Genomic DNA, 24,854 nt, shown 5'->3' with positions numbered 1-24,854 from the left:
CCGACAAGAAAGAGGAGGTGGCCCAGCGACTCCCCATCACCATGTCGAATGGGGCAGCGCAAGGTTCACTTCCGCCGGTGATGCTTCCTGGCTGTGTGAGCACTTGCAAGGCAGCACAATAGGGTGTAGTTGGGGGGGATTTTCCCAAACCTAGAATTTTAATTTCCTGATTATGAGCAGACTTTATGCTGCTCTGACTACAATGGAGCACAAAGAATGTCTAAGCAGCAGGTCCCACTTCTGAGTGACAGCACCCCCGTCACCCGTTCGCAGCTGCCTCTGGTGACCAAGATGAGAACTAGCTGGATGTTATTAAGAAGTTTTGACCGTCAAACGAAAGTGCAGAAGTTTTTTGAGACACCTTCTCAATCCACTCTCTGCATTCGCAGTGACACAGAGCAGGGAAATGGGATGAGCGTCATGCCACTGTAAAATACACTCAGCCTAAAAAAAGCCCACTTTATACTTTAACTTCATCTTCATGCTGTTCTGCTTCTTCCAGCCCCTCTATCAATTAAGGAACCTTGTAACCACGATGGGAGAGAGACCTGGGAAGGGCGAATGAACCTAGGGGGATAAAAAATGCTGAGATCTGGATCAACACAGTTCCCTGAATAACTCTTACTCTTAAGACAAAACTTCAAAGGAATTAGGAATCACCTGTATGCAGCATGCCTTAACGCCCAGAGCTACCCAAAAGGCCCTGAACTGCGCCTCCTCTCTCAGGTCACCTGCACTCCCGTCTGGGTGTGTACACTGTCTGACAGTAAATGAACCTTCTTGTTGCACAAGCCAACTGGACTTTTCTCTGAACTCTTTACCCTAAGACAAAAACCATCTGACCTCCACGTCCAGAGGTAAATGTCTCTGTCACTTTGCTACTTTATTCAGCTTTCTAGTTTTATAATCCTTTTCTCTCTCCCTGTTTTATGTAAGGCCAATGGGGAAGGAGTAGTTCTTAGGACATAATCTCACTCTATCCAGTGCTCTATGGCTCCCCAAATTCTGGGACTGTAGGGATATAATTCTCATGCCGTGCAGATCAAGTGGACACCGGATGCCAGGAATTGCCAAGGAATATGCCCTGTGCCAAGCAGCAATTCAGTGAACTTTCTTTTCTCCCTCTGCTCTGCCTTGCTCTCTACTGCCTGCACAGCTGCTGACATTTGCTTCTACTCTTGCTTTAATGAATTCCTTTCCTCCTGGCACACGTTTGACCTGGTCAAGAATTCTTTCCCTATCAGAGTCAAGAACTGTCCCTGATTCGGGGTGACGTTTCACCTAGTACCCAGAGAGAGACCTGCCCAGCAACACCAGCATTCAGCTGCTGCTGTATAGGAGAGGGACCCACATGGGCTGAATCCACACCCACAGCCACGTTCCTGGAAAAGCAGGTGAGGCCAGGCTTCCACTCCTAACCCAGGGCCTTGGGCTCCTGAATTCTCTCCAATTCCCCTTTCCCGCCGCACTTTCTACAGCACTGCAGTCCATCTGGCTCTCTCCAGGTCTCCCCCAGGACTCCAAATAAAAATACTTGCTATAATTCCTATTTTAATGAAAAAATTCAATCCAACGAGCTATAGAGGCAAACAACAAAATATTTCCTAGTACAAGCTACCGCCGGTATCTATATTACTAATGCTAGCCATCACTACCAATCTCATATTCTCTGGAAAATGGGCTATTACAAAAATGTATGATACCATGGCATCTATCATCATTATCACAGCCATAGCCATAAAACTGGGAATAGCCCCATTCCACTTCTGAGTTCCAGAAGTAGCACAAGGAACCCTGCTGTCATAGGGCATACTACTATTAAACCGACAAAAATTCGCACCCATCTCAGTTCTGTGTCAAATTTCACCCACAGTTAACATAAACTTGATAATACCTATGGCAACTCTCTCAATTTTAATTGGAGGCTGAGTGAGTCTAAACCAAATTCAATTACAAAAAATTATAGCTTACTCCTCAATTGCCCACACAGGTTGAATAATAACAACAACATATAACCCAACTATTACTATTCTAAATCTCCTCATGTATATTATAATGACCCTATCAATATTCATAATGCTAGTATACAACTCGTCGACAACAACCTTATCTTTGTCTCACCTATCAAATATGACACTGCTAACTAATCACTATAGAAGCCTTCCACCGTTATCCAGATTTTTACCTAAGTACATGATAATTCAAGAACTTAGCAGAAAAAACATAATACTGCCAATAATAGCAGCGATAGCTCTACTAAACTTATATTTTTATATGCGCTGACTCCACAACACTAACAATATTCCCAATAACCAACAACATAAAAGTGACAATTTGAAACTACAAAACACATAAAATTAGCCCCACCCCTAATTATTCTATCCACAATAAATACTTCCACTAATTCTGACCATATCAATTCGAAACTAGAAATTTAGATTACACAGACCAAGACCCTTCAAAGCTCTAAGCAAGTATAAAACACTTAATTTCTGATCCTAAGGACTGTAAGACTCTATCCTACATCACTTGAATGCAAATCAAACACTTTTATTAAGCTAAATCCTCACTAGATTGATGGGATACAAACCCACGAAACTTTAGTTAACAGCTAAAAACCCTAATCAGCTGGCTTCAATCTACTTCTCCCGCCATAAAAAAAAAAAGGTGGCGAGAGAAGTCCCGGCAGAATTGAAGCTGCTTCTCTAAATTTTCAATTCAGTATGTAAAACACCTCAGGACTTGGCAAGAAGAGGACTTTACCTCTATCTTTAGATTTACAGTCTAATAGTTATTCAGCCACCCTACCCATGTTCATCAATCGTTGATTATTTTCAACTAATCACAAAGACATCGGCACATTATACCTTCTTTTTGGCACTTGAGCTGGAATAGTGGGACCTGCTCTAAGCCTCCTTACAGTGCTGAACTAGGCCAGCCTGGGACCCTCTTAGGTAGTGACCACATCTATAATGTAAGCATAACCACGCACGCCTTTTTAATAATTTTCTTTATGGTGATACCTATTATAATAGGGGACTTTGGAAACTGACTAGTGCCTTTAGTAATTAGTGCCCTAGACATAGCATTTCCCCATATAAATAATAACATAAGCTTTTGATTCCTCCCTCCCTCCTTTCTTCTTCTCCTAGCATCCTCTACAGTCGAAATGAGCTGGAACCCGGTGAACCGTATATGCCCCCCTTAGCAGGTAATTTAGCACATGCAAGGGCCTCAGTGGATTTAACCTTTTTTTCTCTTCACTTAGCAGGTGTCAATTCTAGGGGCTTTATTAACTGCATCACAACTATTATTAACACAAAACCTCCCACTATAAGCCAATATCAAACTCCACTACTTGTGTGATCAGTTCTAGTTACAGCCGTACTCCTACTACTGTCTCTACCATGTTCTAGCTGCCGGCATTACTATGCTTTAACAGATCTCAACCTAAACACATTTTTTTATCCTGCTGGGGGAGGGGATCCAATTTTATATCAACACTTACTCTGATTTTCGGTCATCCCGAAGTATATATTTTAATCCTTCCTGGCTTTGGAATCATCTCTCATACTGTAACCTACTATTCTGGGAAAAAATAACCTTTTGGGTATATGGGCATAGTCTGGGCAATAATGTCAATTGGCTTTCTAGGCTTCATTATATGAGCATATACATTTACAGTAGGCATAGACGTTGATACACAAGCCTGTTTTACATCCGCCACTATAATTATTGCAATTCCAACAGGTGTGAAAGTATTCAGTTGATTAGCAACTCTGCACGGTGCAAATGTAAAATGATCCCCGGCCATATTATGGGCCCTGAGCTTTATTTTCTTGTTTACAGTAGGGGGCTTAACTGGTATTGTACTACTTAATTCACCATTAGATATTATTCTTTATGATACTTACTATGTAGTACAGCCCATTTTATTATGTGCTCTCCATAGGTGCGGTTTTTGCTATTATGGGGGGATTTGTACATTGATTTCCTCTATTTTCAGGATATACCTTCAACCCTATATGAGCAAAGATTCACTTTACAATTATATTTGTAGGTGTTAGTATAATTTTCCCCCCCTCAACATTTTCTCAGACTTTCAGGAATACCACGTTATTCTGATTACCCAGATGCTTACACAACATGAAATACTGTGTCGCCCAGAGGATCCTTTATTTCACTAACTGTCGTTATAGTTTTTATAATGAGAAGCTTCAGTTTCTAAATGAGAAGTGCACATAGTAGAACTAATACCAATCTTGAATGATTACACAGTTGCTCCCCACCTTACCATACATTTGAGGAGCCTGCCTTTGTCAACTTAAGCAGACAAGGAATCAAACCACCAAAAAATGGTTTCAAGCCAATATCATAACCTCTTTCTCAATTATTGAAGTATTAGTAAATTTACATAACTTTGTCAATGTTAAATTATAGGTCTAAGTCCTTCATACTTCCATAGTATGCCCCTTTCAACTCAGGCTAAGGCCTTGGGAGACACAAGCCTAGAGGGAGAATGAACTCGATGCTACCTGACATTTACCCCAGGAAACTGACCCTCTGGCTGGGCTTCCCGGTGCTCATCAGGGTCTGTAAGTAACGCCAAGGAGAGGGGGGCCAGGAGTTTATGTGCGCTTCAGGCCTCCTCACCTCCTCTGTCCAAAAGCTACCCTCTGTTTTGATAGCACCATGGAACAAAATTTTAACTCCTATACTGTACTTCATTATTTATTAATTTTCTAATAGCATGTACCAGATTGGGTTGCATCAGCAAGCAGGAATGACCACTTCACTAAGTAGCCTGCCTAGACAGCTGCACGACAGAAACTACCCATTCCTACACCCACAGATGCATGTATATTAGAGCAGCCCAAGTTCACCTCCACAGAGTGCCAGAATACACGCTGTGTGTCTCTCCAACACTGACCCTTGTCAAAGGACCACAACTTTTGTTCTTAAAAAAACTTTACACCAAAATACATACAATAAAATGCACAAATCACAAAGCTCGATGAAGTCTAATGTATGTACACACATCACCATCGCCTAGATCAAGATATCAAATATTCTCATTTTCTCACCCCTCACCTACTTCAAAGACATTTTTGCCAAGGAGGCATACAGATGGCCAACAGACATAAAAAGATGCTCAATATCACTCATCATCAGGGAAATGCAATATTAAATCCTATGACATGTCACGTCGCATTAGTCAGACTGTCCAAAATCCAAGAGACAAAAAAATTACAGGTGATGGCAAGGATGTGGAGACAACGGAATGCTGGTGGGACAACGGCTGCAAGTTGATGCAGCCACCACAGAAAGCAGGAGGGAGGTTTCTCAGAGAACAGCTGTGCTCTCTGTAATGCTATCGGATGAGGAAGGACACTGAATGGGGGCTTGCTAAGGATGCTAAAAGGACTTACCTACCTGCCTCGTGTGACCCTGAAGGTAGGGAACAGCAGATGTTTGCAGAAATGGATCAAGTAGAACTTTCATGAGTTGACTTCAGACAGACGAAGTTGTTCTCTGTGGAGACCTTATAGGAAAAACAAAAATGTCACTAAGAGGGTGAACCTCACCCACTGGGCTTCTCCACTAAGAAGGGACAGTCCACTAGCAGATGGCTTTTTCGGAGGCAGGGGCAGTGGGTCACAGGGGAAGCCCTGATTTGCAGGCAACCTGCCAGGTGGAAGGAGGTGGGGAAGGATGCTCTCACCTATGACTATGCATGCTCCAGGGGCCTCCCTGCTGAGGCCAATCTCCCCAGCAGCCCTCCCCAGTCTCCCCACCTGACTTCTCTGCTAGGCAGTTAATGGAAAACCAGCTGCCTTCCTCAAGCTCTCCTAGTGCACAGGCACCCAGAGACACAAACACTGTCCCAGGCCGCATAGTGCTCTCATACGACACTACACGTGCAAGAGCTACCGCACACACACAGACATACACATGCGCGCGCGTGAGAAGGAGGGCAGCAGACACCACAGCGACACACTCACCAGTGGGCCAAGCCGCCATCACGCAGCCATAGGGACCTTGACACACTCCCTGGACTACTGGACTACTCCCGCGCTGACCCGTTTGGGAGCACAGGAAACCCCCCCCGAACCCTACAGATGCACCCTCGCAGCAGCCATGCCCACGTACCCACGGACCAGACATCTGAACCATTACCCGAAGTCAGAGAAGCTGACGGGCCTGGGGAGCTCCTGGCTGAGACCCAGTTACCTTCCTGGCTGGGTAGGTGCATGCGCTGCCCGTTGCTTTCCAATGCCCACCCACAGCTTTCCACTTTCCTCCCAAGGACCATGCAACACCCCCAAACTCCCTGATAGAAAAGCCAACATGGGGGTGGCTACTTACTATGACCTAAGGTTGCTGCAAGGCGGCTAGGCCTGCATGGGAACCAGGGAGCCGGGTCCCTGGCAGGGGGGCCCCTGCTGGCAGTGGTACGAGTCTGAGGGATCTCGCAATGGAGGGCAGTGAGCGCTGGCGAAGGCAGCAACGTCGGCATCAGTGGAAGAAGGCATTGGAGGGCAGTGGTGGCGGAGGCATCTAGGGCGGGTGTCAGCGGGAGGCACCGGCGGGTAGCGCAGGAGAGAGGCGGGCTCCAGGATGGGTGGCTGCGCTTTGGTGGAGAGAAGCGGCGACGGAGGCCAGTGGCTTTGCCTGGCACGGGGCTGCGGGGGGCATGCTGGGCGTTGGCTGCGGGCCGACTCCGTCCCCTTATGCCGCTGCCCCTCCGCCCCGGAACCGACGCCATTGCCAGCCATGGACACTGCCCTCCCACTGCCAACGCCCCCGTCGCCTTGCCCTTGCTTCTGGCTGTGCACCTGCCGACGGCAGCCTCGGAGGTCCGCCTCGGGCACAGACATTCGCGCAGCGGACGCCACGGCCCACCATGGAGCGCAGCCTGTCCACACTGCCGCCCACTGGAGACCCCGCTCCCCGCCACCGCCTCTCACGGTGCACCTGCAGACGGCGGGCTGGACTCCGCACCCGACCGCAGACCCCGCCGCCGAGGAGCAACAGCCCGCAGCTCCCCGCAGCAGACTCCTTCCCCGCCCCGAAGCCGCCTGCCCCCTGGGGATGGTTGCTTACGGTGAGCTGCCGCTGCGAGGCCAGGCCTGCGTGAGAAGGGCGCAGGATCCCTGGCAAGGTGGGGCCCTGGCGCCGGCGGTAGGTAGCCGCTGTTGGAGGGCTTCGGCCCGCGGTGCAGGGCTTTGGCGAGCGACGGTGACATCAGCGGGGGGAGGCCTTGGCCGGCGGGGACGGTGTGAGCGGGAGGCACGGCGAGCGGCAGGCGGAATCAGGTAAGGGAGCTTCCTTCTCTGCAGCAGGTGATGGTGCAGCTGGAAGGACACGTGGTGGGTACCGGAAGTAGGCGGCACTGGCCGGTGGGAGGAGCGTGCGCAGCGGGCACCGGAAGTGGGCGGTGCTGGCGGGTGGGACAAGCGTGCGCCGGCGGACCCCGGAAGTGGGCGGTGCTGGTCGGTGGGACGAGTGTGCGTAGCATTGGTTGCGGGCAGACCCCGCCCCCCTCGGGCGCTGCCCCCAAACCCCAACGACAGAGCACGCGCATCAATCCCACACTCCCCTTTCTGTGCAGCATCCATGTAAAATAAAAGATGGTACTCACAGAACCCAAGAATGGACTACAGTTGCCAAAGGGAAAGGGACTGGGGAGGACGGGTGGGAAGGAAGGGATAAGGGGGAAAAGGGGGCATTACTATTAGCAGACATAATGTAGAGAGGGGCATGGGGAGGGTTGTACAACATAGAGAAGACAAGTAGTGATTCTATAGCATCTTACTACGCTGATGGACAGTGACTGTAATGGAGTATGCGGGGGGACTTGGTGATAAGGGGAGTCTAGTAAACAACATTCCTCATGTAAATTGTAGATTAATGATACCGAAATTAAAAAAAAAAGACGGCATACAACAATAATTTAGGAGCTCAAAATAAGTTAGCAGAAACAATATTCTGGGAAAATCTTGGTAGCCGGAGTCCAAGCTTCATGCCAAAGCCTCCTCACCATGTCTATATATATGGAGAGGCTGGAAGGACAGGGTGGGAGGGTAAAATATGGGAACAGGAGACAGTACTTGCACTGAGCTGAGCGGTCACACACACACACACACACACACACACACACACACACACACACACACACACACACTTCCCCTAGAGAAACCTACTTGCACTGAGCTGAGCGGTCACACACACACACACACACACACACACACACACACACACACACACACACACACACTCTTCCCCTAGAGAAACCTACTTGCACTGAGCTGAGCGGTCACACACACACACACACACTTCCCCTAGAGAAACCTACTTGCACTGAGCTGAGCGGTCACACACACACACACACACTTCCCCTAGAGAAACCTACTTGCACTGAGCTGAGCAGTCACACACACACACACACACACACACACACACACACACACACTTCCCCTAGAGAAACCTACTTGCACTGAGCTGAGCGGTCACACACACACACACACACACACACACACACACTTCCCCTAGAGAAACCTACTTGCACTGAGCTGAGCGGACACGGACACACACACACACACACACACACACACACACACACACACACACTTCCCCTAGAGAAACCTACTTGCACTGAGCTGAGCGGTCACACACACACACACACACACACACACACACACACACACACTTCCCCTAGAGAAACCTACTTGCACCGAGCTGAGCGGACACACACACACACACACACACACTCTCTCTCTCTCTCTCTCTCTCTCTCTCTCTCTCTCTCTCTCTTCCCCTAGAGAAACCTAGTCAACAAAAAGGAAAGGTAACTTAAAGGCCATTAGCTTGGAGTTGGTTTGGCCCGTCCCCACAGCTCAGCAAGGCAGGACGTGGCTCTAACAGGGCAGGGGGATGTTATCAGGCCAGCCCAGAAGGCTTGGGAACGGCTCTCTCAGGAAGCCAGCTCCACTCAGACAAGGCACAAGGACACCCACACATGTCAACAAGCATCCCTTGGAGACTTCAAGCCCCAGTTCAGTCCCTGCCCTCGGAAAGTATGATCTACAGGGAGAAGTCTCAACAAGTCCTGACCTGGTGGTGTGGACAGGCCACCAGGAAACTCAGAAGGGTGTCAGAAGGAAGTGAGGTCTGAGCCGGGCTTGAGGAATTTCTCCAAGTGAGACTCCAGGCAGAAGGGAGCCTGGACACAAGTGGTATGTGTGGTGGGGCAGGGGCAGAGGCTACCACAGGACGTGGGCAGCTGTGAAGGGACTGAGGGACCCACTTTCAGAGGCCTCCAAGCCCAAGAACAGACTCCCTTGGCCCAGTGTACAACAGGAATGGAGTGGTAGTTACTGCACACCCCTGGCTTGGCACCACCAGCACTGTCACCTCACCGAGTTGGACGCTCTCCCCTATACCCAGCTGCCTTGACAGAAAACACTGCTTCCTTGTTAGGCTGGATCCGGCGAGGGTCAGAGAGGGCAGGTCTCAGGGAGAAGGCCTCACAGCAAAGCGGCTGAGCCACCCATATGTGAGGAGAGCAGGACAGGAATGGTCAGCAGAACATAGGAGGCCGAGAACACCCCTGAGAAAGGCTGCTCAGCAAGGGTCCACCCCAGAGTGCACAAAAGACATGGGAAGAGAAAGTCACAGGCATTCAGTCAGCCCAAATAGCAATCCATCAGACACTCAGCCCAAGGAGGGCAGGGACCCACACAGTCCCCCTAGGGATGACACCAAGAGTCCTAGCATCTCGGGTGACCCCACAGCCCTTGTCCTCTACCACTGCAAGCCCTGACCACATATATGTATGCCCAGCCTCGGTGTCCTAGACTTGAGCATAAGGATGGTCTTCATGATCACTGCATTCCAGGTCCTCAGGACAGGGGCTGACACACAGTGGGGGCTCAGCAAGTATCTGATGAGTAAATGAACCCAAGTTAACTCCTTAAAGGCTGAGGCTGAGTTGTTCCTTTAACAATTAATTGAGAACCCACTGTGTGCCAGACATGTTATTGGTGCTTACTACATAACCATGAGCAAAAGAGCACAAGAGCCCTGCCCTCCTGGGGCTGACAGCCCAGTGGCCACATTCATCTTTGTGTCCCCATCACACATCACAGCATCCCCACCCCCTATGCCAGGCTCACTGAAGCAGAATGAATGGACTGTGGGAGGCGGGGTGTCTCAGACCTGGGTTGAAGCCCTGGCTCTGCACTGACTAGTTCTGAGCCCACCTAACACCAACTGTCATCAGACGCAGGCGGTAAGCAGCATGCAGTGCACCAGAAGCCCTATCTGCATCCACACTCCCCACCCCCACCCCCCCCTGCGGCCACTGCTGCCCTGCCGGCTTTCTCCCCCTGTACAGGACTGAGTATCTGGACCTTTCCATTAGTCAGGCTGCTTCAGACAACACTGATACCCAAAACATGGCTCTCTCAGGAAGCCAGCTCCACTCAGACAAGGCACACGGACACCCACATGTGTCAACAAGCATCTCTTGGAGACTTCAAGCCCCAGTTCAGTCCCTGCCCTTGAAAAGTATGATCTACAGGGAGAGAAGTCTCAACAAGAGAACCTTAGCCCCCCAGGAACCCAGCTGCACCCTGAAGCTCTGGAAATGATGCTGTCATTGCTCTCCTCAAGGAGACATTCTGTCCCACCACTTGGACAGTCATGTTCACAGTCTAGTCCTGGGACTCCCAGAGCCACAACCACCTGGGAGCTCGTTAACAATCCTGCTTCCTGAACTCCAGCCACACAAAGACCTCCCAAAGCAGAAGACCACTCTCCACGGGCCAGCCTCACTCCTAGGCCAGGTGCCCTCATGGCCACAAGATGGCTGCAGCTCCAGGCCTCAAAAGTGAACATTCTCAGAGGAAAAAGACCATCATTCTTCCCTCTTAGGCATGTACGGTGCCCACTCCTACCACCAATGCCTCTAATGTCTCATTGGCAGGAACTAAGTCACTCAACATGCTCATACCTCAGCCAATCCCAGGCAAGGGAGCAGACCCACGAAGCCAGAGCCCAGGGCCACGGTCTTCGACAATGGGTTTCAACCCCGGGCAAGTTCGCTATGGATTCAGTGTGACCGAAGAAAATGACAGCAAAACGTTCTTGGGGTGAAAAGGTTATACCCAACTTTATTTCCAGGTGGCAAGTCAATCACTAAAATCCTGTTCACTCAGAGCAAGTCTGCATGCAGCAAGCCGATCTCTGCCTCTGGGCCCCTCTGTCCACACAGCTGTCCACTGGGCCCCTCTGTCCTCACAGCCATCCTCAGGGCCCCTCTGTCAGCACAGCCATCCTGCACAGCCGTCCTCCAGGCCTCTCTGCACAGTTGTCCCCCAGGCCTCTCTGCACAGTCATCCCACACAGCCATCCTCTGGGCCTCTGTCCTCAGCACTGCCACCACTCCAGCCTCTGCTCTCCTGCAGCCTTGCAGCCCTGCCACCGTGTCACACCCAGAGCACTGGGCGGAGCTCTTTATATAGAGTCAACAGCCATGTATTGCCCACAGGTGTGCAGTGAGCTTAGTCAACGAGGGCCAGGTGAGAATCCTGGCCACAGGAACTCTCATTTTATCCACAGCCACCCACAGTGAAGCAGAAGGCAGGCAACTGGAGGGGCTGAGAACTGAGCAAACCTGGGCTCAGTCTGGAAAACAGTGAGTGCAGTGGAAAATGCTGGACTGACAACCAGGCGGCCTCTGGATGTCCCCAGGCCACCTGACAACAGCAGGCCTAGAAGTAAACACCAGTCCTCTCAGGACACCACTTCTCAGGGACAGCCACCACCTGTACTTCAGCCCTCACTTCCATTCCAGAAGGACCTTGGCCTCACTTCTCTAAGCCTGTTCCGACTGCTGAGGCCTCTAGAGAAAGTCCTGTGGGCCAGTTCAGCACGGCACACCAAGTGTGAGCCTGACAGCTCATGACCACACAAACACAGCCCTCTGTCCTCTCAACACCGACCACCTGGGTGAGGAGACAAGGCGCACACTGAGATGGGCGGTGTCGGGAAGAAACAGCCCTGAACTGAGAGACGGGGGAGGGGACGACAACACCCACCAGAGACAGTGGCTGAAGGCTCACCCCGCACGGGCACCCAACTGGCACTTACAGGGCGGGGATGCTGGTTGGGGTTTTTCCTTCCCTCTCATCTGGTCTTTACAACCACCCTACAAGTTTGGCACTATTATTACAGGTTAATAATCCCTAATCCATAATTTTTAAAACCCAGAACTCTCTAAAAACCAAAAGCTGATTTTGTTGTTAATTGACTGGGCAGCAGAGCTTCAACTGAACCAACACAAGACTATGACCTATCTACCCCTTCTGCAATGACTGCTCATACATTTTGAATCAGAAATAGTGACATGTTTTATGCTGTGCGGCCCCTAAACCCCACCAGCAGCACCATATAATCCAGTATATGTTCCACATTCTGAAAAATTCTGCATTCAGAAACACATCTGACCCCAAGGGTTTCAGAACAGGGACTGGGGATGTGTATTACTACTCTACACAAGGTAAAGTAACTCTTAGGAAAAAGCAGAACCACACTTGGAACTAAGCAACTGAACTCACAGGCCAGAGCTATGACCCACTGTGCTTCCATCACTCACCCACTGGTGATTTTTAAGGAAGACACCCCCCAACCCCCTGCCGTAGACCTCATCTTTCTTCTCATCCATAAAATGGGGAGCTTGGACTAGATCAGCGGGTTTCAAATGTGGTTTAAAACCAATTTGCCCTTCCTTCAAGGACACCTTAAGGAAAAGTGTCACTGCTCCAGTGAGCATGTTCCCAGCAGGGTTCCTCAACAGCACAGCTTGAAAACTGCCTTGCAGTGATCTTTCGGGGCCATGTGGTTCTAACATCATATGGTTGTCTTCCCGAGGCAAACAGCCTTTCCCGTGAAAGAAGGACACCTGAAAAGAACGTGAACCAGACCCTGACAGACAGATAGGCTTCTGACCTGCAGAGAGGACTCCAGAGTCAAGCAGCATGCATGCAGGTGGGAAGACCATAAGTAAGGTGTGTGAGAGGTTCTGGGAGGCCAGGCCAGCCAACGGGGTTCCTGGGCCAAGGTGACAGGAGGACGTACATGCTGGAAAGGTTGGCTGATCAGGCAGATGAGTGTCAGGAATCCTCTTCCCTACCCCCTCGGAGCCTGAAATTCCTCCAAACAGGAGGCCAGGGAACAAGTTGGGCAGTCCCGGCCCCACTGTGTGCAACCACAAATTCATAGTCCTTCTGTCCTCACTATAGCAACCAAGAGCCCCAAAGCTTAGCTCACAGCCATCAATATGTTATTGTCAAATAAGTGACTCTTGTGATTCCAAAAATCAGAACATATGATCTGCCACAAAGACACGTCCTTCAGAAGACAACAGGACAGAGTAAGAGCAGGATGGCGGCCCTGGGCAGGCAAGAATGGAGGGTCACCAAGGTCTCACTGGTGTCCTTCCCACTGTCTGGGGGCAGTATGACTCCCAGGAGTCTGTAGCAGCCCAGGAATGTCCAGAAGCCATTCTAAACAACAGTGCCACCTTCTCGCCTCAACCCTGCAGACTCTCAGGCTGTTTCCAAAGAGGCTCTTCAGGCCAGTGGGCAGCCCCCCAGTCCACCATTAACTCTTCCCTCTTTGGGAAGGCTCCAGAGGCCTTAGTGAGACCAGAGAGTGGTCCAGGAGACCAGCCTGTCTCCAGGAGGGGAAGCCCCATGGCTGGCAACAGTGCCATAAGAAATATCAGCTATTGGCAAATGCAAGAACTTCACTCCCACTCAATGGTGTAAATACATTTTGTAACCAAACTTTGCCCTAGAAATAGTCTTTGTTTCAGGCACCATTTCCCTACCTACCCATCACCAAGAGGTAATTAAAGTGTCTCATAATCACACCTAATCAGAAGGGCAATGATCCCTTAAAGGACAAACTACCATTTGGGGCCTAGTTGCTCTCTCTCAGGGAGCTCACTAACTGAGCTCCTGTAAAAACATTAACAGATGGGCAAAGGGAGAAAGAAGCAGACACTGCCTCAGAAGGGAGTGGCTAGCTGTCAGGGCTGGCTCAGGCCTCCAAGATGCCTGCTTCTGTTATTGAAATATGTGGGAGGCTAGAGTTCAGGTGTGTCACTTCTAGCCAGGTCTTCCTCCCAGCCAGCTGACATCAAGGACTTGGCCTGCCTTGCCTGGGGTTACGGCAAGTCAGTGGAAGGAAGTGAACACCAGAATTTTGCATATACCAAATGTTAGGCTGGAGGAAGGAAAAAGAAGGATATGCAAACAGAACAGAGAGATGCCATAGGGGGAGAACAGACCAGACCCCAAGGTCCATGCCTTATATGGAAAGGGGACAGCTCTTCCTGAATTCCATCCTTCTGATGTGCCAACTAAGACCAGGATGTCAGCCTCCTCCCTCTTGGAAGGAAAAAAGTTTCTAGTTATCTATTATGTCACCTTTAGCCAATCATACCTCTCCACATCCCCTAGGATAGCTTGCCCACTCCTCCCCCTCCTAATCCCTTATAAGCCCTCACCTCCCTTACCGGGTGTGACTTCTCTGGCCTACAGGCAGTGGAACATCACCCGGGGGTGCATTTAAATAAACTACCAAAGCACTGTCTCTCCTCCCCTCTTTATTCCTTTGCTACCACCAACCACTTTCTCACATCCTGTAAATCTGACTTAATGATTTGATTTATCTGTCTCCCTGCTCCTTCCCCACTGGCACTTGTGTTGCATAAGAAGAGGATGTTTATCCGTTCTGTTTTGTTCACTGGTATACCCCCAGTGCCCCAAATGGAAACTAGCACATAGCAAGTACTATTTGTGGAATGAATGAATGAATGGCTTGCCTACTAAAGGCATCAGGCTCTGTGCCCAGCCCTGGGATTCATTAGCTCCTTCGATCCTCCTCACAACCCAGCCCAACTAAGTCTTTAACTCTCTGTTCTAAGATGAGGAAACTGAGGTTCAAAGTGGTGAAGGATGTGGCTAAGGACACAGTTAGGAAGTGGCAGGGATTCAGGCATTGGTCTGGGTGGTTCCAAACATGATGGTCTTTTCTGCCTGGGGCTGCTTTCAAACTTAGTACAACACACAACATTAACTTGCTTTCCTTATGCTCAGCAACAAGTGCTGTAGCTTAAGGATTTTGCCAAACATGCCCAGAATCTGATGTCTAGTGTAACCAAAAGGATTTAAGGGGGAGGTGGTATGACCAGATCTATACTTTTAAATCACTGACTTTAACTGCATCAGGACCTCTTCTTTCCCAATTCTATCCTTAAGCACAGACAATTCCTAAGGCCCATTAAAAGTTATGGTAGAGTCTACATTTAAATAAAAGATGAATGCTTTGGTTGAAATATGCACTCCTAGAAGTCCTGGTTTCTACGGAAACCTCTTGACTATTAAGTGACAGTTGTTCTTAATGTTTATATTATTGTGGTCCCCAAAGGAGCAATTCTGTGGCTTCCTTATCTGTGGCCATTCAACTTCTGCTTCATTATATCCTTGGAAACTACAATTCTACTATTGAATAGCTCTTTTCATTTGTATGCTTTGCCTAGATCAAGCCCAAACTGGCCTCTGTTTAACCTCTTGTGCAGCCTTCTGGAGAGTTTTTCTATTACATCTTCTACAGGACTGACTGATCCCATGTCCCCCCTTCAAATTTAGTCTTGTTCACAAACAGCCCCATTTCCTACAATAGCTCCTCACGAGGTTCTGTTGTTAGCAGAAAAAGGGAAACAGGAAGGGTGATCTGATTTGGTGGTGAATATGATGAGTTCAAAATTGGGTCACTCAGAGGTTCAGTTGACCTCCGAAAGGAAATGTACCACAGCAGGAGTGGAGCCCAACTCATTCTGAAGATGGACATTGACAATTACCCTTATAGAGGGGCTTGATTTACTATAGGAGTGAGTATAGAGAGGGCTGTAGTGGTGAGGACAGGGGCAAGAACCATCAAAGAAGAAAAGCAAGTGAGCCAGGGGGGAAGATGGGAAATAACATTTAGTAAATATCTACCAGAGGCCAGGCACTGTGGGCTAGGCAAACACTACCACATTCCCGTCTCCCATTTCTGGGTGCCATTCTTCCTGCTTTACAGACAGAGGGAACAAGACTCGGCTCGCTAGGTCGCTGGGTAACTTGTCTTAGGGCAAGAGAAGCCCAGAGGCTATGAATATCTGTAACAGTGGGGCTGTGGGGCCCAAGGAGAGGCAGAAAGGCTTCCTGGAGGGATGGAGCAGAGGTTATCTACCCTAGACTTACTTGATTCCCAAATCCATGCTTTGTCTAGCCCCGCAAATTAGAATACATCTGGAAAGGAGTAGGAGGTCAGCAGAACTGCAGACCTACAAGAAGTCCAAGAGATGGGGCCTGGAAGAGGCAAAAAGTCAGACAGAATGGAGCCACTGTGACCCTGAAGGTGGGCTTTCTACAGACCATGTGAGTGGGAATGAGACTAGGCAGGGGACATGTGGGAAGGAACAAGAGGCTATAAGCACCAATCATGTGTTTGAGAAGAGTGGCCAGGAAAGGAAGGAGGAAAATGCTTAGGGGTAGTGGGTTTGTGTGAGGGGCTTTACTTTTTTGTTCAGTTATAAGTTTTTTGGAAGAGTAAGAAGGGTATGAGAAATTGATAGTATCCAAAAACAGGATTGTTTTCCTGACCAAAGATCAGAATGGAATAATCACAGGCTCCTGGCAGAGGATGAGGAGGGAGGAACTTATTTGGCAGGGTGCTCACCCAAGTGAGAAAGGCGGGTTTGAAACTGATATTTGAGGGAGAGGCAGGAAAAACCTTGACTGAAAAAGAGGAGCCAAATGCTGTGGAGATTGAGTAGATAAGGAAATGGAAGCACCGCCAGTGTAGCAGCCTGGAAGCCTCTACAGGAAAGAGTAGGATTAAATCTCATGGCTCTGTATTACTCTGTAATATGGCTATCACAGAGAATAGCCAAAATTCAAATAACTGTATTTGATAAATACAACATCTATTACTACTGAGTGTTTCCTAAGTGCAAGCCTACATGTATTACCTTTCTGCATGGCATTCAAATGAAATGAAACTGAAGTTTCAGGGAAATTAAGTTAATTTACTCAATTCATACAAGTTTGCATAACCAGAAAGTTGCAGTCGAAATTCAAACCCAAGTTTGTCCATTTCCTGAACCATCAGCCCTACTGAGTCTTCAGGTTGGCAGAGATGACCTCAGGGAACATATCTGGATGGAAAAGATGAATATCAATAAGAATTCCTTTCTGAAAGACAGTAACCAACAGAAGCAGTAGAGAATGAACTTGGGATGTCTGGGAAGAGGTATATCTGATTGGGGATTCATACCCTTGGGGACAGAGGTTGGGTGGTGAGTCACTGGACAGGAACTCATCATAGAAGAAGCTACAGGTTACAGGTTCTTGGCCCTTGAACACTATGGATAGGGAAGATGTGGCTTTCCTAACATGGATCTCAAAGCTGGTCTAATAGGGGCAAGACAGAATAGTTCCTTCTAGCATCTCCTGAGCAGTAAAAATCTCATGTACTAAAAAGCAGAGCTTCAGATTATTTCTTGAGTTTCTCAGTAGACAATACGATCTCACAAATAATACAGATGGCAGCAAAAGAAAATCCCATCTTGCGCTGAATTCAGCTACTTAAAAAAGAACTAGTTGTGAAGTGGAAGGAAAGGAACTTTTGGGAAATGAGTTACTTCATATGAGCCAGGCAGATCATACATAAACCTGGACATTAAGAAGGCATATTAAAAAGCAGAGAAGATTTAGATCAGAGACTGTAAAGAGAGGATAGCTTGAGACCAAAAAGTTCACAAAAGCAAAGTTGTGAAGACACAACCACAATCAATAGGCAGAAATAAGGAGAAAATGGACATGCTGGCATATGTATTAGTAGTTTTTCAGTCACTCGGAAATCGCAGTTGTATAGTGGTCAAGTTATTGAAGATCAGAGATGGTTTTCCAAGGGACAGGCACCATGAGGGAGCTCTGGAACACAGGCAAGATTATGACATGATTCCTAGCTCTGAGGTGTATACAAAAGTGTCTCTCTCAGTACTTAAAACAGAGTAAGGACTCAAGAAGTGTTCAGATCAGCTTGGGGAAGAACCAAGTGAAATTCTATAAATCAATTTTATTGTGTTGAGTCTGATAAAAAGATATTGTCATATTACAATAGCCATCATTTATTAAGTGGATCCCACATGCTAGGCATTGTTTGAACTATTTTCCATGCATTTAATATTTACAATAACCCCAAGAACTAGGTGTTATTAATATCCATATTTTATCCTCATATGAGGATAGAGAGTTGATTAACTTGTCCTGTAGAAGGTGGTCTATAGTCATTACTGTAAGTGAAAGTGTTACCTTCACCAAAGGCTGATTCTCTTTGTATGACATTCAGGAATCCTACTGGAAGGGATTTCATTATAGTGGTTTCTGTGTCTGTTACTGCATCATATGGATCCTGCTTTACTCATGGTGAGACACATATCCTGTTAGAAGAGAAATTCTGCTTCCCAGATTTGTTCTCATTCTTGAGTCAGCTGACTTTGATGCTGAGCTTCTATGCTGTAATTGTTCCTGGGGATCTGAACAGTGCAGCTGAGGCACAGTGGACCTGGAGCAGGAAGACTTGGCATACAGGGCCTGCCCTAGAGCTTGGACAGGTCACCTGCCACCATGGAGACAGTCAGCAGCAAGCTTAGATCAGGACTTTGGTTCATGGTCAGTTCTGTCTCACAGATGGTGAATGACTGTGCAAGTTAATGTCAGCAACCCAACCCCACTGCTATGGGCTGTACTGTATCCCCCCAATTCATATGTTGAAGCCTTAACCCCCAGTGTGACTATAATTGGAGTTTGGGCCTACAGGGAAGTCCTTAAGCTTAAATGAGGTCATAAGCATGGAGTCTCATCCAATATAACTGATGTCTTTCTAAGAAGAGGAAGATAAATTAGAGATCTTTCTCTCCACACATGCACAGAGAAGAGGCCATGTGAAGACAGAGCGAGAAGGCAGCCACTTACAAGCCCAGAAGAGAGGCAGGCCTCACTGATAATCAACTTGAATGGCACCTTGATCTTGGCCTTCCAGCCTCCTGAACAGTGAGAAGATAAATCTGTTGTTTGAACTATCCAGTCTCTGGTATTTTGTTATGGCAGCTCTAGATGATTAACAAACCTGCCAACCCTGCTTTCCTACGAGGTGGGGATTAATGATAATACATACTCTGCTCGTCTGTTCTAAGAAAGACCATGTAAAAAGCTGAGGGTAGTGCCTTGTGCACAGTAAGAGCTTGATGATTTTCAGTTATGTTATTAATACTGAAATACAGTTCCTTCCCCAGTATCCTGGACATGACAGTCCTACTTCCCGCACAGTAGTTATGGGGATGCAATGAGATGTGTTTCTTAAGTCTTCCTTCCCTGACAACAGTCCAACAGGAGACAGTGCACACACCCACCTGGGGACAGGGGCGTGACAAGAAAGGTCTACTGGAATGATTTTTGGTCTCATGTTTTATCTTAAAAACACATATGCATCTTGCAGTCTAATTCATATATAGTCATGTTTGCTTTAATTCGTAAGATGTTCGCCATTATTTATCAGGTAGACAACTTATGATCTAGACAGATAACTTGGTCTTGTGCGCCTTACCCACATGACTGCTTCATTCAAATTTTAAGAAGGCCTTTGCAAGTCACAAAGAACTGTCCTGATGTGAGGATTTAGTTATTATTTTTGAAAAACCAACATTGCAATTAATTAATTTGGGGGGAACCATAAAGTGTGTTTCATATTACTAATTAACTAACTGAACCAACCACTGTTAGTGAGCTTCTACTATGTGCCAGCAGAGCAACCACACAGATCCATTCCCAGCCTTCCATTAGCTTACAGTCAGGCAGGCAGGTGGACACCAAACACACAGTCCAATAAGTAACTGTTAAGAGTTATGGCACATTATGACAAAAGCTGTGAAGGAAGAATGCTAGGAAAGCCTGCAGCAGCAAGGGAGATGGTAAGAGCCCTAGAACATTCTGAATATGAACAGATTCCTAGGAAGTCCAGATTCCTAAGGAGAATGCTCTGGAGGCAGCCTCCTGAAGTGAGGTGTCAATTATTATGCTTTTAAAGCTCAGTTATTGTCACCCTTGGTTTGTCTAAGGAGGATATTGTTTCCACAAGTCTGGGAAGGCTAGGTATGAATTTTTATACTGGGGACCAGACAGGGTGATATTTGACAACTTTCAGGGAGGTGATGGACTTGGGGGCAGTGCTCTTTGCCTTAGATGTATGGTATGATGTTGGAGGTGGGAAAGTAGGCTTGAGGGACATTAGAGGTGCCTCCTTTCTCTTCCTGTTTTTCTTCCCTAGTGAGAGTGTATGCACTTTGCAAACTTGTCCAGGAGTCACTTAACACGTGAGAACTGCTTTACAGATCACAGTCTTAGTATCCGAACAGCCAAACAGAAGAAGCCCCATCCATTTCCTGCCTGCCCTTTCAGGCCCTGAAAGGAGGAGGTGTCTGCAGTATTTTGTTGGGATTGGGGTGGGGGGGGGGACACGCTGTCGCCAACATATTGGACTGGAAGCCAGGGGTTCCCTACAGAACTCCTGCTGCCTGGTATTGACTGTACTAGGAGTGCAGGGAAGCTTATGCCAAATCCTGCTCATGTGCTCATCCCTGTCACCAGCCCTCCTGTAGCTTGCACATCCCCGGTCAGTGCATGTTTCCTTCCTGGGGGCCTCAGCACAGCAGAGAGGCAGATGGAAGAAAGGTGTAAAATTAATGTAGGGAGCGGGAGGGACTTTCACAACGGCAACAATGCTTCAGTATGTTGGCACAGCACTCTACAACTTACAAGTACATTCACACCTGCTATCTTTCTGGCTCTCAGAGGTGGGCGCTGATCCCCAGCCTTAGATTCTGCCTCCCATTTCTTTACAGACCCATGCCCTTTGAGATGTCTAGGTCTTTTCTAGACCACGGTACCAGAGGAAGAATGAATTATTTCCTCATGTCAATTCCAATTTCTGCAAGCCCTCACTACTTCTGTGAAACTTCTATAAAACACATTTCTGAAAGAGTCGGGGCAGGAAGGGGCTGCAGAGACCGTCTAGTCCAACTTAGTCACTAGCCCAAAGAAGAAGAGGGACTGAGCTAAGGCCACACAGCCTGTCAGGAACCCAGCAGGGCTCAGACACCTGAAGGTTGACACGCACACATACACTGCCCCCATTCTCCCAATGCCTTACATAGCTGCAAACTTCGCCCTCCTGGGGCTTCTCACGGGCGCACAGTGGGTGCTTCCTAAGTCGGGGTGTTTGGGAGTGTAACCTGTCAACCTTATTTTACCCTTCCTGAGGAGAATGGGGTGGGAGGAGCTCGCCATTCTCAGGGATCCTGTAGGGGATTCTTTTACAAAATGAAGACTCTAGTATGAAAACTGGTTTTGCACACAGGAGGCGACTCAGTCCTGGGACTGAGGGACTGACACACACGCGGGCTGCCCTAGCAGGAGGCACCTGTAAACACAGCACCCGGCCTTCCAAACCCTGATCGGCCTTCCAAACCCTGATCGCGCGAGCCCTCTGAACGCTGCTCAGCCCCCACCCCACTGCCACCTCTCCCCTCTACCTCCACCTCTCCAGACGGTTCTCCCAAGGTGGGCTGAGGTCTTAGACGTCTGTTTGCTAAACAGTAAGTTAAGAATCTTACTTCTTAACTTCCTGGGTGTTAAAATGCAATCTTATCTTTAAGATGGGATCCTTTCTGCCTTTTACTATATATTGTGGCTGGGCTTACTTGCTATATTAATTGCCCAGGTTATATATTACTTGATTAGGGGCTGGAGGAGAAAGAGCAGCATCTAGGCAAAGTTAAAGATAAACTGGGCCTTTTAGTAGGCTAAAGTAAATTTTACAATAGCCTCATTTAATTGACACAATGAAGACATGGGCTAGGCTGAGGTACTTTCTTATCCAGGGGATGTTCAAACATTCCAGGCCAGGTTACTCCTGGCTTTTTAGTTTTAACTAATCTTCACGGAAGAATGCTTATACGACCAGTTTGATATTTTACTTTAGAGAATTAATGTGACTCTGACTTTGCTGAATTGTTTAATACGGAGTTTTGGTAAGGGTCTTTTTCCAGAGACCCCCACCCTAGTCTGACTACACCCATGGTCCCTGTCTCAGAATACCTGTGGCTAGTTATGTTAGTTACTCAGCTGCAATTTCAAACCGAAATGACAGAAAGATGTTAATTTCTAAATACAAGAAAATGCACTGTCAGTTCCCAGATCAAAGTAAATAAACTTCATTACCAAATAAAAATTACGAGAGATACCTAATGAAAAAAATTTTAATTTCAAAGGCGCTGCTTCTGGGCGTCCTCTCCCCCGCCGCGGGTCACACTTGAACTTCAGCCCGCCCGGCCCTAGCCGAAAAAACCCACACACGGCAAAACGCCCGCCGGCCTCCCCGTCTGCGCGGCCCCGGCCCGGGAGGCGGGAGCAGGTCGGCGGCGCGACCCCGGGCCGAGCGGGCGCGCGCCGCGGAGCGGAGCAGCCGCCCTCACCACCCGAGCCGGGACGGAGGAGCGGCGGCACCTGCGGGCCCTACCCCCTGCCCCGGCGAACTTCGGACGCCCGCCCTGGGCGCACCTGCTCCGCTCCCTCCCTTCACGGGCGGCCCCTCCGGCGGAGCGTGTCAACTCCCGGCCCCCGGCCGGGCCCCACGAGCCCACCACCCACGTCGGACGCTTCCCGGCCCTGCGGGCCACGCGCTGCCCGCCGAGACACCTGCACGGCCGGCCCCTCGTCCGGCTCGACCGCGCCCTCAGGCGGAGGCAGGGGTCCCCGCGCCCCATCCGGGTTCCGCCGCGCCCCGCGGCCACGTACCTTCCAGCCCGCAGGGCTATCGCTGTAGCCTTCACCGCTGAAGTAGAGCCCGCTCTGGACCCTCCACTGTAGATCTGCGACAGCGGGAACCGCTTCTCGGCCGAGCTCTCTGAAGTCCGTCCGGGGCAGCGGCTCCAAGTCCTGGTCGATCGCAGCCCTCCGCACGCCGCGGGAGACCCGAGAAAGGCGAGTGCGGAGCCGGGAGCCCAGCGGGCGCGAGGCGGCGATCCGAGGCCGGGGCACGAGGTCGGTGCCGCCTCCGCATGCGCGCCGGGAGGATGGCGCAGCCGAGCACGGAGCGGATCCATCAACATCTGGTCTCCGCAGTGCCCGCTGCACGGACTGGACGGCACGGGCCGCTCCTGCCCGGGCCATCGGACCGAAGCACGGAGAGAGAGCAGCCAGAGTTACCCCGCCCGCGGCGCTGGAGACGCTACTGACTTGAATATAGCGGCAGAGGCGCCTACAGCTACTACGCAGCCGCAGGACTTACGCGCCTGCGCCCAATGACTGCCCGCCCCCGACTGACGGCCCTCACGGCCAATGAGCGCGCGGCGCCGCGGCACTGGCAGCCAGGTGTGTCTATTCCCTCCTACTACCCTGGCCAACCCTCCCCTCCAGGACCCACCGAGACCTGGGTACCCCTGTGCATCAGGCACTCCGATGCCTCCTGCCAGGGGCTACGATTTCCTTGTGCGGTTCCAGCCTTGCCCTGAATAACACCACACATTACTAGGCAGGGAGACAGGTCCTTCTACCTACCATGTGGTATGAACTCCATTAACATCTGCTCTGACCTGCACTGATTCCATCGTTAGCGGTACATACATCTCAAAATCTCCCTAATGACAAAAAGCAGTAATGGGCGGCTGCTATGCTTGTTTAGTGAGTCCCAAAATGAGCCAGTAGGACGATGTGTTTCTTCCCATCCAGCCCCCGGCTAAGTAATGGCCAGGAACTGGAAGAAGGGCAAGATGCACCACACAGTAGCTCAAAGCGTTGGCTCTTCTAATCACAACTGATTAAAAGGCAAAAATATTTACATGCACATACTGTTTTCCATTACCTTAAAAAAATCTCAGTAATTACTTTCTCCATCATCATTTTGGGAGAATGTTAACAACATTGATCTTTGATCCTTTAATTATGGTAAGCCCTGATAGGAGGATCCTAGGGGCTGGCTCCTCCCCACCTCCGCTCCTCTACTCAGACCGGCCTGCCTACCTCACCTGTGTCCGGCTTCCCTCTGCGGTCCCCAGTCCCCAAGGCCGTTCCAGCTCAGCAGGGATCCCCTGACCTGAACTCCTTTCATGTCTTATATTTTAGCAAATGCTGACTTTTTGTGAAAGAGAAATTTGAGAAGAAAACACACCAATAATTCTTTTACTGTACAAATTCTTGCTCCCATTTGCTCACATCCACTACCATTTTCATTACTAATGTGGACATTTTACTTGGTCTCTGCCCTAGTGCACATATCAAATTGTTTTTACATCTACTCGGCACTATTTTCTCAAGATCTAGGTCTCTGAAAACGACCACTGTATGAACTGCATCATATCCCAGCACCCTTGGAGCCATCATTCATCTTCCATCCCGCAGGTGCAGACATGGTTCTCCCCCCGTGTGAGCACTCACAGGTAAAGACACCAGGGTCTCCAGGAATGCGAGCCTACCTTTCGTTGTTATTACTAAGCTTTTCTTTGTTTCTACAGTTGATTTCCTCGTGGGGTCCATGGGGATGAATAGCTTTGTGGGTCTTGATTCCCAATGATGCCATGCAGATCTGCCATGACACCTGTGGCACCTGGGTGGGTTTCCCAAGGACAGAGCTGGATGGAGCCAGGTGACAGGCTCACAACAGGTGACTCGCAGGGCTCT

General features: G+C 49.1%; 1 protein-coding gene across 6 annotated transcripts in view; it reads right to left on the bottom strand.

The window, feature by feature from the left end:
- LOC118907518 (uncharacterized protein TP_0369-like) overlaps window positions 1–24,542 on the bottom strand; it is a 51,596-nt gene extending 27,054 nt beyond the window's left edge. For 2 of the 6 annotated variants that reach the window (XM_057502736.1, XM_057502737.1), the window contains exons 1-4: window positions 22,974–24,540; window positions 7,105–7,355; window positions 6,367–6,683; window positions 5,434–5,542 (exon numbers count right to left, since the gene is read on the bottom strand). In XM_057502736.1, the coding sequence (XP_057358719.1) occupies window positions 5,499–5,542; window positions 6,367–6,683; window positions 7,105–7,355; window positions 22,974–23,348 (987 nt within the window). In that variant the 5' untranslated portion in view covers window positions 23,349–24,540 and the 3' untranslated portion in view covers window positions 5,434–5,498. Of the gene's footprint in view, window positions 1–5,429; window positions 5,543–6,366; window positions 6,684–7,104; window positions 7,356–22,973 lie in introns of all 6 variants that reach the window. The other 4 variants (XM_057502740.1, XM_057502738.1, XM_057502739.1 and 1 more) reach the window with 4 other exon arrangements.
- Between the last annotated feature and the right edge of the window lie 312 nt (window positions 24,543–24,854).

This window comes from Manis pentadactyla, chromosome 5 (assembly GCF_030020395.1).
Source record: "Manis pentadactyla isolate mManPen7 chromosome 5, mManPen7.hap1, whole genome shotgun sequence".
In the NCBI taxonomy this organism is placed as follows: Eukaryota; Metazoa; Chordata; class Mammalia; order Pholidota; family Manidae; genus Manis; species Manis pentadactyla.
The sequence above is the reverse complement of the archived record's forward strand: the minus strand, read 5'-3'. Positions and strand labels throughout refer to the sequence as shown.